The sequence below is a fragment of the Oncorhynchus tshawytscha genome, linkage group LG16 (genome assembly GCF_018296145.1).
Source record: "Oncorhynchus tshawytscha isolate Ot180627B linkage group LG16, Otsh_v2.0, whole genome shotgun sequence".
NCBI classification, from domain to species: Eukaryota; Metazoa; Chordata; class Actinopteri; order Salmoniformes; family Salmonidae; genus Oncorhynchus; species Oncorhynchus tshawytscha.
Window position 1 is genome coordinate 24411854 of NC_056444.1, and position 16941 is coordinate 24428794.

At 42.7% G+C, this 16941-nt stretch overlaps 1 protein-coding gene across 1 annotated transcript in view; it reads right to left on the minus strand.

Moving 5' to 3' along the window:
- Positions 1 to 16909, minus strand: part of LOC112215544 (dihydropyrimidine dehydrogenase [NADP(+)]) — a 220427-nt gene extending 203518 nt beyond the window's left edge. The window contains exon 1 of the mRNA XM_024374642.2: positions 16345 to 16909. Within this exon, the coding sequence (XP_024230410.1) occupies positions 16345 to 16383 (39 nt within the window). The 5' untranslated portion in view covers positions 16384 to 16909. The remainder of the gene's footprint in view (positions 1 to 16344) is intronic.
- Positions 16910 to 16941: the final 32 nt, after the last annotated feature.

A 16941-nucleotide genomic window follows, 5' to 3' on the forward strand; every position in this document is an offset into this window, starting at 1 on the left:
TCAAGATTTCATCATTATTGTCACTCCTCATTTAGTACTTAGTGCAACCACCTCCGGCAAGGATAACAACATGGAGTCTTTTCCTGTAATGTTTGACAAGGTTAAGGAAAACATTTGGAGGGATTTTGAACCATTCCTTTATGCAGATACTTTCAAGATCCTTCACATTCTTGGGTTTGCGCTTATCAACTGCCCTCTTCAACTCAGCCCACAGGTTTTCGATTGGATTGAGGTCTGGCGACTGAGATTTTGTCACAGAACCATTTCTGTGTGGATCTTGAGGTATGTTTTGGGTCATTGTCTTGTTGGAAAGTCCACCTATGGCCGAGTCCCAGCCTTCTGGCAGAGGCAACCAGATTTTCAGCCAAAATTGCCTGATGCTTTGTGGAATTCATTATGTCATCAATCTTGACCAGTACCCCTGGACCTCTGGAATTAAAACAGCCCCAAAACATCACTGACCCACCACCATATTTCACCGTGGGTATGAGGTGCCTCTCCTAGTATGCATCTCTGTAACGACGCCAAACATGCTGATGCTGTATCTGACCAAAATGTTCAATTTTGGTCTCATCTGACCAGAGCACCTTCTTCCAGTCATAATTTAAATTACGTTTGGCAAACTCCAAGCGCTCTCATCTGTGTCTTGGGGTCAGAAAAGGCTTTCTTCTGGCAACCCTTCCAAAGAGCCTGTGATGTCTGATGGTGCTTTTTGAAACCTGGTGACCCCAAGACGCCACCAAGGCCTGCAATTCTTTCACAGGGATTCTTGAGGATTTTGTTGCTTCTCTCACCATCTTCCTCCCTATCCTGGGGGGCAAAATGCATTTGTGTCCTCTACCCGTGAGGTTTTCAACTGTTCCATATCTTTTGAATGTTTTAATAATTGCCCTGCCAGTGCTCAGTGGTATATTCAATCGTTTGTGGATCTTCTTGTAGCCATTACCAGTTTATGAAGGTCTACGACAATCTGTCCTTTTTGAACTGCCAGTTCTTTTGTTTTCATCATGGTGTTGGATGACAAAGGGCTATTGCATGCGTGTTACCTCATTTCATTCCTGGTTTAATTTTGGTAGATGTTACTTACAATAATCTTTAAGGGTGCCATTAATTGTGAAACCTTGATTTGGAGGACATTGATTTTTTATTAAATCAATAAATGATTTTGGTGGATTCCATTGAAACATGAATAAAGTACAGTATTTCTCACGTTTGGTATTTTGAGTTTATCTATATAATTATATTGTTTATATTTTTTAAAGTATTGTTTGTACATTGCCAGTAATTTTGTAGCCCACTGTATACATAATAAGTAGTGCATATATGTATTAATCTGATATGTCATTGTAAATTGGAGATGTAATTGATTATATATACTGCTGAGCTGAACGTGGGCCATGAAAACATGAAATAGAACATTGTCCTAGCTTGACGTAGAAACAGGTGAATACCTTTGGAATGCTGAGCCACTTGACTGCACCAGATAGCTGTGTGCGAGTTAATTTCTTTTGAAAATGACTCACCGGACTACAGCCATATAGTTTTGAAACTAGAAGGAGAGAGAGAGACAGAGTAGGCAAGAAGGAGTCAGCTGAGATTGGAGTAAAGAATGTTGAGTTGGTCACAAAAACAAGGTAAGCTACTGAGCTAGCGCTAGCTAGCTAATGCCTCCAGATGTAACTCGGAGGTGAAGCCTACTTTCTGAATTAAACAATAGAGTTGATACTAATATAATTAATAGGGTTCACTCACACACACACTGCTTTGCATACCCAGGAGCTTCAGCATGGGCATACATCTTGCATGACAAGTCCTAGGAGGTATGAAATAGCAACAACATGAAGGTCAAAGTAATTTATTGCACAAAATGAAGCAACTATTGATTAGGAAAGAAAAGGGCAGGCACAACTTCCCCGCTAATAATGCTGTGTTCGTAACCTAGAGGGAAGTGGGAATTTACCACCATAGAGTGGTGCCAATGAATTATACTTGTAAGCAAACATTCCATAACTGTAGGTGGCAGTAATTTGCCATACTTGGCATTATACATGTTCAAACAACACACTCTAGATGGCAGTATACACACTTTCAGTTTGCTTGCCAACTCATAGAAGTAATAGAAGAAAAAACGGACTACTTCAAAATGGAGATGGCCTCAATGAAGCTGCCAGTGCACTCACAGACGCCATAATGGGATATATACAGGTATGAAGATGATATTTCTATTATTCTCTATTTTTAACACATACAACTAGGAAAAATCTATTTGAATGGCGCTCCAACTGGTAATTACTGGTGGGAAACTGGTCTATCATCCTAGAACTCCAAGTAGGAGTTGGGCATTTAGCAGTTGTGAAGTCATAAATACTAGTTGGATGCATTCACGTGCTTTGAAAAAGTTGAGAATCGCCCAATTGGCTAATGGCCAACAAGCGGTGTCAAGCATAAACTAAAAGTACGGCTATCAGGCTTGAAAACAAATGAGTGTTTTGTATTTTATTTTACCTTTATTTAACTAGGCAAGTCAGTTAAGAACAAATTCTTATTTTCAATGACGGCCTAGGAACAGTGGGTTAACTGCCTGTTCGGGGGCAGAACGACAGATTTGTACCTTGTCAGCTCGGGGGTTTGAACTTGCAACCTTCCAGTTACTAGTCCAATGCTGTTTGAGCTAATTCACCTTAATAGGTGATGTCAGAGGTCACCATGTGGGAGAAGTTGGATTTCAAGGATGATAGACGAGAGAAACAGAGAAATGCTGATAAATTGTGGCAGCCACTGAAAATAAAGTTTTTAACTAATGTCGAGACTCGCTATTAAGATCAAAGTGACAAGTTACAGCATCAGGTTGTCCGAGGAACCTCCAAGGTAACTAGCTAGCTTGTAATCCTTACTCTTCTGCTGGAATCAATAAAGGAATTTCCACATATTGATCTGCAGTTGAGAGATAGAGCAACAGCCTTTGGGTCAGCAATATTAAATATAGGCCAAGGATATAATTTGTTCTACTTTATGAGGAGAAACAGTGCAATAAAAAAAATGGCACATTCAACAGAAATATTAATCTATTCAGCTATGGTTGTGTACTGTCTGTATTGCAGGGCAAACGGTACCTTTTAGATAGGATAGGACTATCTCACACATGAACTCTCGTTCCTTTGCACTGACGACCCAGTCACGACACTGCACGCCATTTCAATACAGTTTCAGCACAAAACAGCCACATACAGATTATCCATACCATTCCCATAATGAGAGTAGGTGACAAGCTGCTTGCTGTAGACTTGGGGTTAAAGACATAAAGCTTTCTCCTTGAGACAATGAGATAAAGCAGTGGGATCCCAGTGTGACCTCACACACAGCACAGCCTGGCCAGTCTGTGTGGAGACATAAGAGCAGTGGTGGTGTGGTGCCATAATGTACACTCACTAAGTCATGCATGTATTCATGTCACCCAACAGAGCAGAACACCAAGGGCACCAACCGTTTCTTTTTCCAGCCAACATGGTTGTGTCGTGTCTCTCCTTTAAGTTAAGTCTGCTGTTGTAGCCTGGTCCAAAATATGTTTGAGCTGTTCGCCACAAACTTTGGAGTTGATAAGATAGCACAAACTGATCTGGGATCAGTCTACGGTTGTTGGGTTTTCGCTCTAGCATTCAAAAATGTTAAGATAGCTTTACATTTATCCACTCATCCACTCACACACTTTATCCACCAACTCCTACATTCAGGAGTTAAACAGCTCATGTCCTGTCTGTCAACGTTAAGGCTTCTGTGACCGGTCAGTTAGTCCTAAATACGGCTGCTAGAATCCGGACTAGAACCAAAACATTTGATCATATTACTCCAGTGCTAGCCTCCCTACACAGGCTTCCTGTTAAGGCAAGGGCTGATTTCAAGGTTTTACTGTTAACCTGCAAAGCATTACATGGGCTTGCTCCACGCTACGGTCACAAGACGCAGGCCTCCTAATTGTCCCTAGAATTTCTACGCAAACAGCTGGAGGCAGGGCTTTCTCCTATAGAGCTCCATTTTTATGGAATGGTCTGCCTACCCATGTGAGAGACGCAAACTCGGTCTCAACCTTTAAGTCTTTACTGAAGACTCATCTCTTCAGTGGGTCATATGATTGAGTGTGGTCTGGCCCAGGAGTGGGAAGGTGAACGGAAAGGCTCTGGAGCAACGAACCACCCTTGCTGTCTCTGCCTGCCGGTTCCCCTCTCTCCACTGGGATTCTCTGCCTCTAACCCTATTACAGGGGCTGAGTCACAGGCTTACTGGTGCTCTTTCACGCCGTGCCTAGGAAGGGTACGTCACTTGAGTGGGTTGAGTCACTGACGTGATCTTCCTGTCTGGTTTGGCGCCCCCCCTTGGGTTGTGCCATGGCGGAGATCTTTGTGGGCTATACTCGGCCTTGTCCTAGGATGGTCAGTTGGTGGTTGAAGATATCCCTCTAGTGGTGTGGGGGCTGTGCTTTGGCAAAGTGGTTGGGGTTATATCCTTCCTGTCTGGCCCTGTCCGGGGGTATCATCGGATGGGGCCACAGTGTCTCCTGACCCCTCCGGTCTCAGCCTCCAGTATTTATGCTGCAGTAGTTTGTGTCGGGGGGCTAGGGTCAGTCTGTTATATCTGGAGAACTTCTCCTGTCTTATCCGGTGTCCTGTGTGAATTTAAGTAGGCTCTCTCTAATTCTCTCTTTCTCTCTCTTTTTTTATGCCAGCAGCATACCACCCTGCATACCACTGCTGGCTTGCTTCTGAAGCTAAGCAGGGTTGGTCCTGGTCAGTTCCTGGATGGAAGACCAGATGCTGCTGGAAGTGGTTTTGGGGGATCAGTAGGAGGCACTCTTTCCTCTGTTCTAAAAAATATCCCAATGGGTGTCCTGACTCTCTGAGGTCATTAAAGATCCCATGGCACTTATCGTAAGAGTAGGGGTGTTAACCCCGGTGTCCTGGCTAAATTCCCAGTCTGGCCATCAAACCATCACGATCACCTAATAATCCCCAGTTTACAATTGGCTCATTAATCCCCCTCCTCTCCCCTGTAACTATTCCCCAGGTCGTTGCTGCAAATGAGAATGTGTTCTCAGTCAATTTAACTGGTAAAATAACAGATAAATACATGTCTTTCTCTCACATGGAGAACCTGAGCCCTAGGACCATGCCTCAGGACTACCTGGCATGATGACTCCTTGCTGTCCCCAGTCCACTTGGCTGTGCTGCTGCTCCAGTTTCAACTGTTCTGCCTGCGGCTATGAAATCCTGACATGTTCACCGGACGTGCTACCTGTCCCAGACCTGCTGTTTTCAACTCTCTAGAGACAGCAGGAGCGGTAGAGATACTCTGAATGAAAGGCCAACTGACATTTACTCCTGATGTGCTGACCTGTTGCACCCTTGACAACTACTGTGATTATTATTATTTGACCATGCTGGTACTTTATGAACATTTGAACATCTTGGCCATGTTCTGTTATAATCTCCACCCGGCACAGCCAGAAGAGGACTGGCCACCCCTCATAGCCTGGTTCCTCTCTACGTTTCTTCCTAGGTTTTGGCCTTTCAAGGGAGTTTTTCCTAGCCACCGTGCCTCTACACCTGCATTGCTTGCTGTTTGGGGTTTTCGGCTGGGTTTCTGTACAGCACTTTGAGATATATCAGCTGATGTAAGAAGGGCTATATAAATACATTTGATTTTTCCTTATTGGCCTTGCTGGCCCACAAATTCAATACAATGACTGTACCCCAAATAATTACACATAAATACAGTTGAAGTCGGAAGTTTACATACACTTAGGTTGGAGTCATTAAAACTTGTTTTTCAACCACTCCACAAATGTCTTGTTCACAAACTATAGTTTTGGCAAGTCGGTCAGGACATCTACTTTGTGCATGACACGTAATTTTTCCAACAATTGTTTACAGACAGATTATTTCACTTATAATTCGCTGTATCACAATTCCAGTGGGTCAGAAGTTTACATACACTAAGTTGACTGTGCCTTTAAACAGCTTGGAAAATTGCAGAAAATTATGTCATGGCTTTAGAAGCTTCTGATAGGCTAACTGACATCATTTGAGTCAATTGGAGGTTTACCTGTGGATGTATTTCAAGGTCTACCTTCAAACTCAGTGCCTCCTTGCTTGACATCATGGGAAAATCAAAAGAAATAAGCCAAGGCCTGAGAAAAAAACTTTGTAGACACAAACAAGTCTGTTTCATCCTTGGGAGCAATTTCCAAAAGCTTGAAGGTACCACGTTCATCTGTACAAACAATAGTACTCAAGTACAAACACCATGGGACAACGCAGCCATCAAACTGCTCAGGAAGGAGACGGGTTCTGTCTCCTAGAGATGAACGTACTTTGGTGCGAAAAGTGGAAATCAATCCCAGAACAACAACAAAGGACCTTGTGAAGACGCTGGAGAAAAGAGGTACAAAAGTATCTATAGCCACAGTAAAACGAGTCCTATATTGACATAACCTGAAAGGCTGCTCAGCAAGGAAGAAGCCACATCTCCAAAACTGCCATAAAAAAGACAGACTACTGTTTGAAACTGCATATGGGGACAAAGATAGTACTTTATGGAGAAATGTCCTCTGGTCTAATGAAACAAAAATAGAACTGTTTGGCCATAATGACCATTGTTATGTTTGGAGGAAAAAGGGGGAAGCTTGCAAGCCGAAGAACACCATCCCAGCCGTGAAGTACTGGGGTGTTAGCATCATGTTGTGTGGGTGCTTTGCTGCAGGAGGGACTGGTGCACTTCACAAAATAGATGGCTTCATGAGGAAGGAAAATGATGTGGATATATTGAAGCAACATCTCAAGACATCAGTCAGGAAGTTAAAGCTTGGTCGTAAATGGGTCTTCCAAATGGACAATGACCCCAAGCATTCTTCCAAAGTTGTGGTAAAATGGCTTAAGGACAACAAAGTCAAGATATTGGAGAGGATCGCCACAAAGCCCTGACCTCAACCCCAAGTTAAACAATTGAAAGGCAATGCTACCGAATACTAATTGAGTGTATGTAAACTTCTGACCCACTGGGAATGTGATGAAAGAAATAAGCTGAAATAAATCACTCTACTATTATTCTGACATTTCACATTCTTAAAATAAAAGTGGTGATCCTAACTGACCTAAGACAGGGAACTTTTACTAGGATTAAATGTCAGGAATTGTGAAAACTGAATTTAAATGTATGTAAACTTCCGACTTCAACTGTACATAGTGCATTTACATTCTCTCTTGACATCAGAGTAACAGTCTTTCCCACCAAACTCAACATGTATTCTCTTCCCAGACCTAAAAGACACTGAATCAAAAGAGATGAAATAGACTATCACAGGCCATCTGCTAGCCCCTACAGACTGAGCCAGCTACAGTGAAAGAAACTAATCCCAGAGTACAGATCAGTTGCACTCACTTCCCGGCATTGCAGCACCAAGTTAAACAAACCAGGCAACCAACGACAATAGTTCATAAAGCATAGACATCCCCTGGTAAAGGCTCCTGCCATTTACCGTGTGACTGTTGTTAGTGTGTTTCATGTGTGAGTTTGTATGTGTGTTTGCATGTGTGTGTGTCTGTGCGTGTGTGTGCAAGAGCGAGAGAGAAAGAGGGAGTGAGGGACAGACAGGGTTGTACGTGTGTCAGACAGACAGACAGACAGACAGACAGACAGACAGACAGACAGACAGACAGACAGACAGACAGACGAATACTGTGGATGCCTGAAACAAACCATGCGCTCGCTACGGTAACAGGCTTTAATTTTGGTAATGGGCACTATGTGCCAAAGGCTCATTACATGGCCTTTGAAAAGTGTCCCTGGCCATGTTGAGGCTCGGAAAACAATTAGCACAGAAGCAGAAGGTAAATGAAGTGTAAAAGAAATCAGGGCTTGATGACCGAGTGAGTCTAGTCTCAGGTCTTATCTGAGGCTCTCTGAGGAAAGGATGGAAGCAGAGGGAGGGAGGGGTAATGAGGAGAGGAGAAGGAAAGAAAAAAAAGTTCAATATGCCACATGCTATCTGGGTGTGTAAGCAAGCCAAGCCAAGCCAAGCCAGCCCTGCCTGGTGTCTGTGGGGGCTAGGGTATGAACTCCACAGAGGGGATTGAGTTTGCAGACGGAGATTGCAGCAGACAGTGGGGTCACATGTGATCAGGTGAGACTGCTCTCCTCCCCTAGGGTACAGAGGTGGCAGTAAATTGTGCAGTGGAGGAAAAGGAGAGGACACAGTCTCGGCTGGCTGTTCTCAAGCTCTGCCTCTCTCTCTGCCTCTCTCTCTGCCTCTCTCTCTGCCTCTCTCTCTGCCTCTCTCTCTGACAAGCCCAAGGATCATCTCTGCTTCGTTGATTGATTAAAAGCGCAATCTGAGCAAACCTGGCCAGGAGTGCAATTACCGGTCCACCGGTTTGGGTGTCACTTCTGAGATGTGCTTGTCTGGGCGTGTATGTTTGAAATGATACCAGTGCCTCCACGTACCTAGTACACTCAGCAAGATGTTGAAGATTATCACAGCAAACGCCTTACATAAACTCCCTCTAGCTGTTTATCTCACCACAATATGCTTCTTTGACTGGGACTGAAACTGCCTCATTCAATAATAGTTTTACAATACACATCCTCAAATAGCATTTTTAAAGATCTGAGCCGGTTATCATTGTTGGCCCCAATTGGCCCTTGAGGATGCCATGGATTAAATGTAAAACAATAAATAATGTAGATGTCCAATTCCTACACCATGTAAGCAACTCATAAGCAACCTCAGCACTCAAGACAAAAACCCAACTAATACGAGGATCTTCCAAGGCAGCCTAAATCCTTTCAATAACACTTCATAGCTAGCCTGGACCCATCATTTGCAAGTCAGTGTTCCCAGACAACCAGGTTATGGAAAGACATAGGGTCTGCTCTGCTACCATAAGAATCATACCTATTTCTATAATAATAATATGACATGTACTGTAAATGCAATTTTGAGATGCTTTTATCCAAAGAGACTTACAGTCATGCGTGCATACATTTTTTTTTATATACACTGCTCAAAAAAATAAAGGGAACACTAAAATAACACATCCTAGATCTGAATGAATGAAATATTCTTATGAAATAGTTTTTTCTTTACATAGTTGAATGTGCGGACAACAAAAATCACGCAAAAATTATCAATGGAAGTCAAATTTATCAACCCATGGAGGTCTGGATTTGGAGTCACACTCGAAATTAAAGCGGAAAACCACACTACAGGCTGATCCAACTTTGATGTAATGTCCTTAAAACAAGTCAAAATGAGGCTCAGTAGTGTGTGTGGCCTCCACGTGCCTGTATGACCTCCCTACAATGCCTGGGCATGCTCCTGATGAGGTGGCGGATGGTCTCCTGAGGGATCTCCTCCCAGACCTGGACTAAAGCATCCGCCAACTCCTGGACAGTCTGTGGTGCAACGTGAATAGTTGGTGGATAGAGCGAGACATGATGTCCCAGATGTGCTCAATTGGATTCAGGTCTGGGGAACGGGCGGGCCAGTCCATAGCATCAATGCCTTCCTCTTGCAGGAACTGCTTACACACTCCAGCCACATGAGGTCTAGCATTGTCTTGCATTAGGAGGAACACAGGGCAAACCGCACCAGCATATGGTCTCACAAGGGGTCTGAGGATCTCATCTCAGTACCTAATGGCAGTCAGGCTACCTCTGGCGAGCACATGGAGGGCTGTGCGGCCCCCCAAAGAAATGCCACCCCACACCATGACTGACCCACCGCCAAACCGGTCATGCTGGAGGATGTTGCAGGCAGCAGAACGTTCTCCACGGCGTCTCCAGACGGTCACATCTGTCACATGTGCTCAGTGTGAACCTGCTTTCATCTGTGAAGAGCACAGGGCGCCAGTGGCGAATTTGCCAATCTTGGTGTTCTCTGGCAAATGCCAAACGTCCTGCACGGTGTTGGGCTGTAAACACAACTCCCACCTGTGGATGTCGGGCCCTCATACCACCCTCATGGAGTCTGTTTCTGACCGTTTGAGCAGACACATGACCTCCAGCAGGCCGCAAATGTGCATTTTGCAGGGCTCTGGCAGTGCTCCTCCTGCTCCTTCTTGCACAAAGGCGGAGGTAGCGGTCCTGCTGCTGGGTTGTTGCCCTGCTACGGCCTCCTCCACATCTCCTGATGTACTGGCCTGTCTCCTGGTAGCGCCTCCATGCTCTGGACACTACGCTGACAGACACAGCAAACCTTCTTGCCACAGCTCGCATTGATGTGCCATCCTGGATGAGCTGCACTACCTGAGCCACTTGTGTGGGTTGTAGACTCCGTCTCATGCTACCACTAGAGTGAAAGCACCGCCAGCATTCAAATGTGACCAAAACATCAGCCAGGAAGCATAGGAACTGAGAAGTGGTCTGTGGTCACCACCTGCAGAACCCCTCCTTTATTGGGGGTGTCTTGCTAATTGCCTATGATTTCCACCTGTTGTCTATTCCATTTGCACAACAGCATGTGAAATTTATTGTCAATCAGTGTTGCTTCCTAAGTGGACAGTTTGATTTCACAGAAGTGTGAATGACTTGGAGTTACATTGTGCTGTTTAAGTGTTCCCTTTATTTTTTTTAGCAGTATATATTTTTTACCTTTATTTTACTAGGCAAATCAGTTAAGAACAAATTCTTATTTTCAATGATGGCCTAGGAACAGTGGGTTAACTGCCTGTTCAGGGGCAGAACGACAGATTTGTACCATGTCAGCTCGGGGATATGAACTTGCAAGCTTTCGGTTACTAGTCCAACACTCTAACCACTAGGCTACCCTGCCGCCCCCTGCCACACTAGGCTACCCTGCCGCCCCCTGCCACACTAGGCTACCCTGCCGTCCCGCCCCGGGAATCTAACCCACGTCTCTGGCCGTGCAAGCGCCTTGCTCTACAGACTATGGTTTCAGAGTTTCACGGAAATCTAGCAAGTTTCAGTACTGGGAATAATTCATAATTATCCAGAGAGTCCCAAGAAATAGCAACAAAAAAAAGCCCATTTAAAGCTGTTCAAAACCAAGATATGGTCACTATGCCAGGGTTCTCCCCAAATAAGAGAGGTGCTGCGCCACCATGTCGGCTTGGCTGCGCCACATTGTAAAGATTTGAGCACATTAAACTTATATTTAGTCATGATAAAGTAACTATCTTTGATTGCCAAGGACAATGTTGTGAATTGGAAAGCAGGCCATTCACGAATTCAGAGCGTTATCATGTTCCTAAATTAATTCAGCGCATTTCAGCAGTAGCGATCTCGACATAACCGACTAAACTCAACTTCACAATTTACTATGGAGTTGAGCGCCGACATCACATAAAATGAGTATAGCACACAAACTGTGTAACAGCAGTCAAACAACAAAGTCAAATGACCAAAGTTGCTAAGCCTGCTAGAAAACCTCCAACGAATGACAGAATATCGCCTATACTTGGCTAAATCGAGTTGATTATACAGATAGCAGATCAGCTCACGGTTAATGGGAAATGAACAGTGGGAATAGTTTAAATATCTAAACTCGGTTTCTACTCTCATACGGTTTGTTGTTCACATTCTCTACCGAAGCGCTCATATGGGCAGCAATACCAAACAGTGCAGAGAAGAGAAACATTTTAGAACGATATTTTGACATGCATAAGCAAGAGACGTGCTTTGATAATGGAGCCTATGGATTACAGAATGAAGGTAGGGATTTTCATGAAAACCAGGAGTCCGGATGTTGGGTTTCAGTGGGACAGGAGAAGATAGAATTTTCCCTCATGCCTGTCTGAATTGTTCACAGACGTCATGTATGCGACAGGGATGCCTGTGTAGTGAATTGTGCATAGGCCTATTAAATTTGGGAGTTTCTGAAGTCACAATGACAGCTCAAAGAGGCACATGTTCTTTTGTAGGCTATCTGTAAGGACTTCCTGTAGGATTTATTAACTGCATTCGGGACGGTTGTACAGTCCAGCAATATCAATTATGTGTGTGCTTTTAATTTATGGCGACTTTGTGTGAAGTAAATACGGCAGGCTAAAAGCTTCCACGCGACAACCTATTTGGATAATGTGCCATTATATGTTTTGCTAATCTGCTGCTGCGCATGTTGAGTATTTTGTGGAATTGCATTAGTGCGACATTGGGGCATTTTTAAAAATGTATTTCCTGGGTCTTGTCATTTTATTTTTTCGAGAAATGTAAACAAAGAGTGTTCCCGGGAAACTCTCGGGATCCCGATTACCCGTGTTAATCTACTACCGACGGAGCCATACAGGAACACAAGCTCTGGTTTTTTTTTTTAGCAACTCTAATAGAAATCCAGCTAGGTTTTAATAATCTACATGCACACACACAAAAGACATGCTACACATTTAACTGATATGAGTGCCTGGGTGCCGTCCGTGGATATTAAAATAAGACATGTGACAGGAGGACGGGATGGCTAGCAGGAGAAAAAAAATGTAGTATTTAATTGCACCAGAGATGGCAATTATAATGAGATTTAAAAAGCCATTTCCAATGGCAGGCAGGAGTAGTTTAGTGATGGTTTTAAGTGCAGAGGCAGGAAGAAGGTCACGTCACTGTTGCCATTAGTCCCTGAATAAAGATGCTAATGAAGGGTTTGACTTACTGCACTCCACTGTGGCTACTGCCTTCATAAAAGGTTCCATTAGATTCCCTCAGTCCAGTGTTGAACCAAGGCTTTTTAAGCCCGCTCGATCCAAGCGACTAAAGTGTGCTAAGAAGCTAAATAATATCAGATCTTTTCAGGTAAACAACACTATAATGTCGAAATTTAACTGGCTCTAGGGGAAGATGCTTTGCTATTCACTTCACAGAGGCTCTGGTTGGCGATTTTACATTATTCTACTATACTATACTTTTCTTTACTGTACTGTTGGATTCTAGCTTGAAATATACATATTCATGTTTCCATACCAGAACTTATTGATGACTTTACATGTATAAGGAATGTATGTGTTGGAGTCAATGGAGGGTGGATGAGAACTAGGTGTATAGAAAGTTACTGAGTGAGACAAGGGGGAGTGCAGAAAGTTTACATTCTGTTAAACATGTTATTGTCACTGTAAATATCATGGCTCCCAAAGAGGGAGGCAAAGGGCAACAGTCTGGTTTGAGTCACTGACCAGTTAGGACAGCTAGAGAGGGGTGAGGAATTCATCCCGAGGTCAGGTCATATGAAGTGAGAAGTGTTGGATCCTGTGTTTTACATTATAGCCATTACCATATATATGATTGAATATTATCTGCTGTTGGCTTGTGTGGATGTATGTATGTGTTATGCAACATAGCTGACTTGAAACATTGTTAAAAGTATCAGGGCCATGGGACTTTCTCATGATGGAAAAATACAGAGAAGCATGAAGACAGGAAATGTTCAAATTAGTTGGGAGGAAGGCACATTCAGAGCGGGGTGTTGCGAGAACAAGCGGTCTTTTGTTAGATAACAGGAGCCAGGTGCGAGATAACGGTATGGAGCATGAGAGCCTGGATGTTCTTCACAAGCAACATTTACATCTATCAACAGAAGCGCCAAGAGGCGGGGACCCGCCTGAGCGCCTGCAATAGGCTGAGTAAGTTTAAACCACGCCCAGTCTCTACTGTGATAGGCCAACAGACGGGTTGGAACTGTCTATCACAGTATAAAGAATACTGTTTTACATACGTCTTGTCAGTTCTCTGTTCTGCCCTGCGTGGTATTACACTGAGCCCATATATACGAAAGTTGCATTTGCCATTTATTACTTAGCTAATAAAAAATACATAGTATAAAATCGGTGACTCATTGTTATATTTATCCTGATACCAGATTTGAATTTACGCAACTCTAACAGAAGGAACACACACATAGACTTCCACGCCCACTAAGGTTCTAGCGTCAGGCAGGACTACACCAGTGAGAGGATTAGCAACAGAGATGCCTTGGCTGTCTAGTTGTGCAAAGAGTTGAATCCGCCTGGTAAGAGGGTATATGTAATCATGTCTTTGCAGATGTATAACCCAGTGAGTGAATGAACTTGGTTTGAGCATTTTCTAATATGTGAGTTTTTAATCTGTTCGTTCAGAACCTAACCAAGTCACAGTTCTTTGCTGTGCTGTTCTCTACTGTACTGTGATGTCCAAACTTGTGAAACATAGATATCTACGATTGGTAAAGATTTGGTCCGGTCCAACCAAATTTGCTCCTGTTTTTGGGGCAAAGCTCATTAGAATATTTTTTTTATTTAACTAGGCAAGTCAATGAAGAACACATTATTATTTACAATGACAGTCTAGGAACAGTGGGTTAACTGCCTTGTTCAGGGGGATTTTTACCTTGTCAGCTCTGGGATTCGATCTAGCAACCTTTCGGTTACTGGCCCAACGCTCTAACCACTAGGCTACCTGCCGCCCAATAATACCCAAAGATACAAAAGGATGAAATCTTATAGTAGACTGGATGGATTCATGGAAATAAATATAGAACAGCAACAGCAACCCTGATATTCTGCTTAACAACTGCACACGGAATACCTTCAGTTATCTATCCTACCCAGGATTCCTCAACTTATTCCACCCTCGAGAACAGTGGATGTTGACATGGCTGAACCAGACCCACATTTTTACTTAACTTTGTCTCTAAGAACAAGTAAACAGTTTAATAGATGTGGAGGCTATTGAAACCACAAAGTCATTGATAGTTCATTGTCATCTTGTTGTATGAAATTGATCAAACACACCAATCTCTCACTAGCCTGGGAAAAATAACATGTGGAAAGACAGAGCCAGTTGCAATGTGAAACTCTTCCAAGAAATGTACAGTGTTTAGTGTTCCTGGATAACCCCCACCTCTTGGGGCCCTCTCCTCCCTCAGCAGGAAACCCCATTGACTTATTGGCTCTCACTCTCAAGAGCAAAACATTCATCCGAGCTCACTCAGGGATAAAACCTTTGCAGTTCAGATGCATTTCATTTGCTAATGGTTAACACATTTTCAATTATCTACTAGCCAAGTAGTTAAAGCCATTAGATTTCTCAATCATCAAAATACCCTTTATTGTCCTTTTGGTCAAATTGTAGACGCTACAATTATTATGCTTAAACATGTGAGATTGAGTACGCCATGACTTATTTGCTTAAATTAATTGCTCTTTGGGGAGCATAGGTCATTCATAAACATTATTATGTACTACATGCTGCAAAGTAATGTTTGTTTACACTTGTAGAGAAGCATGCACAAGTCCCAACACACACAGCAACGGATTAGACAACAGCAAGTTTTCCCCAATGTCTCAGGAAGTGATAAGTTGACCCTTGCCTATAGCCTGCACATTCCACTGGAACAGGCAGAAGTGAACAGTGAAATGACCATGTGATGTCCACATGATCTCTCTGGTGTGTTAGTTAGCAGAACAGAACACTTGTGGATGGTATTATCGCAATAGACTGTACATTCAGTCCATAATGAATAAGAAATACTCCTGGTAAAATAGGACTTCCTAGACTGATCCCTTCCTCGTATATGCAAGCGTGTTTGTGGTTATTGTATTTATTATAAAGTATATCATTTCATTGATTAAGTAATTCCATACACAGTAGTGATGGATTTCATAAAATGGGCCTGTATAATGGAAACATGATAAATAATTTAGTTTTGATTCAATACCAGGTGCAGCATAAAGCCAACAATACAGCAATAGACATCCATTGCCTGGGTTTGACTCAAGAAAGCAACAGATGATATGCCATTTGTTTGCTTTGCAAAACAATAAGATCTATGTGAATATTATATCCCATTTCATCATATTCCATTCTATTAGACTGTATTATTTCCAAAACACATCACAACAACACCCTGCATACACTAACTCAAAACAAACCAACACCCACACAGGATAAACTTTGCCCCAATAACTTCAAGGCATCCCTCTTGTCCACAGTGAAAAAAACATCAGAAAATCTCTGCCACAACAAAATATCAACGAACCATTATTCAACGTTAACTTAGCAGTATTGTTTAACTGTCTTGCAAGTATGATGGGGTAGTTGCTGTGATAAAGCTATTTTTTTCAACAACTGTTTTAATGGGAAACATACAGATCTATTCCTCATACAAGCATACCAAAACTAGCCCTTTGTATTGGTAAAGCACCTGAATTATAAATACATGACAATAATGTAATTTATACGGTCAATAATGACACTTATTTCGTTATCGAATACATGCAACATGTGATAACAGTGACACAGCAACAAAAATGCGAATTAACATTTCTGATACAGCAGTATTTGATAGAGCAGAATAATAAAGTAGCCTTATACCTCGATATCTGGAAGATCCTTGCTCAGCATTCTAGACATTGCCTTTCGAAGAAATGTGAGTTGTCAAAATAAAAAAGGACGTGCGAAACGCAAACTATGTTGTATGCTATCAGTGACCTGTTTGATTTCTTGATGCAATATTTACAATCGCCACAATAGTTTGGAGCAGACCAACCGAGCGCAGCTAACGTCATCAAGGAATCTCCTACCTAACTAGTATCTGTCTTAATTCTATGTTTTCAAAATGATTTGTTACCAAGTCATTGGCGTTTCTTTTGGCGATTTATAGCCTAAGCTTGATATGGATAACGTTAGTTTCGAAATTATGCTGACTGGTTGTTGTTATTCTTGCTTCGTTTAGGACCATACGGAATTGAGGAATCAAAAAAAGTTCAGAAGCGAAACTTGGAACACGGAGTTTCTACTGGTTTCTAAACCCAGAGGCGAGACTTGGAACTCTTGCGAAACAGATCAAATTGACTAGGCCGTTTTTTGAGAAGTCAATGAGAGAAGTTAACTAATAACCAAGGAAGATTGTTTTCTAGAAATCTAAAGACACAACTTAGATTCGAGCCAATGTCTTAAGTAGTTGAACAT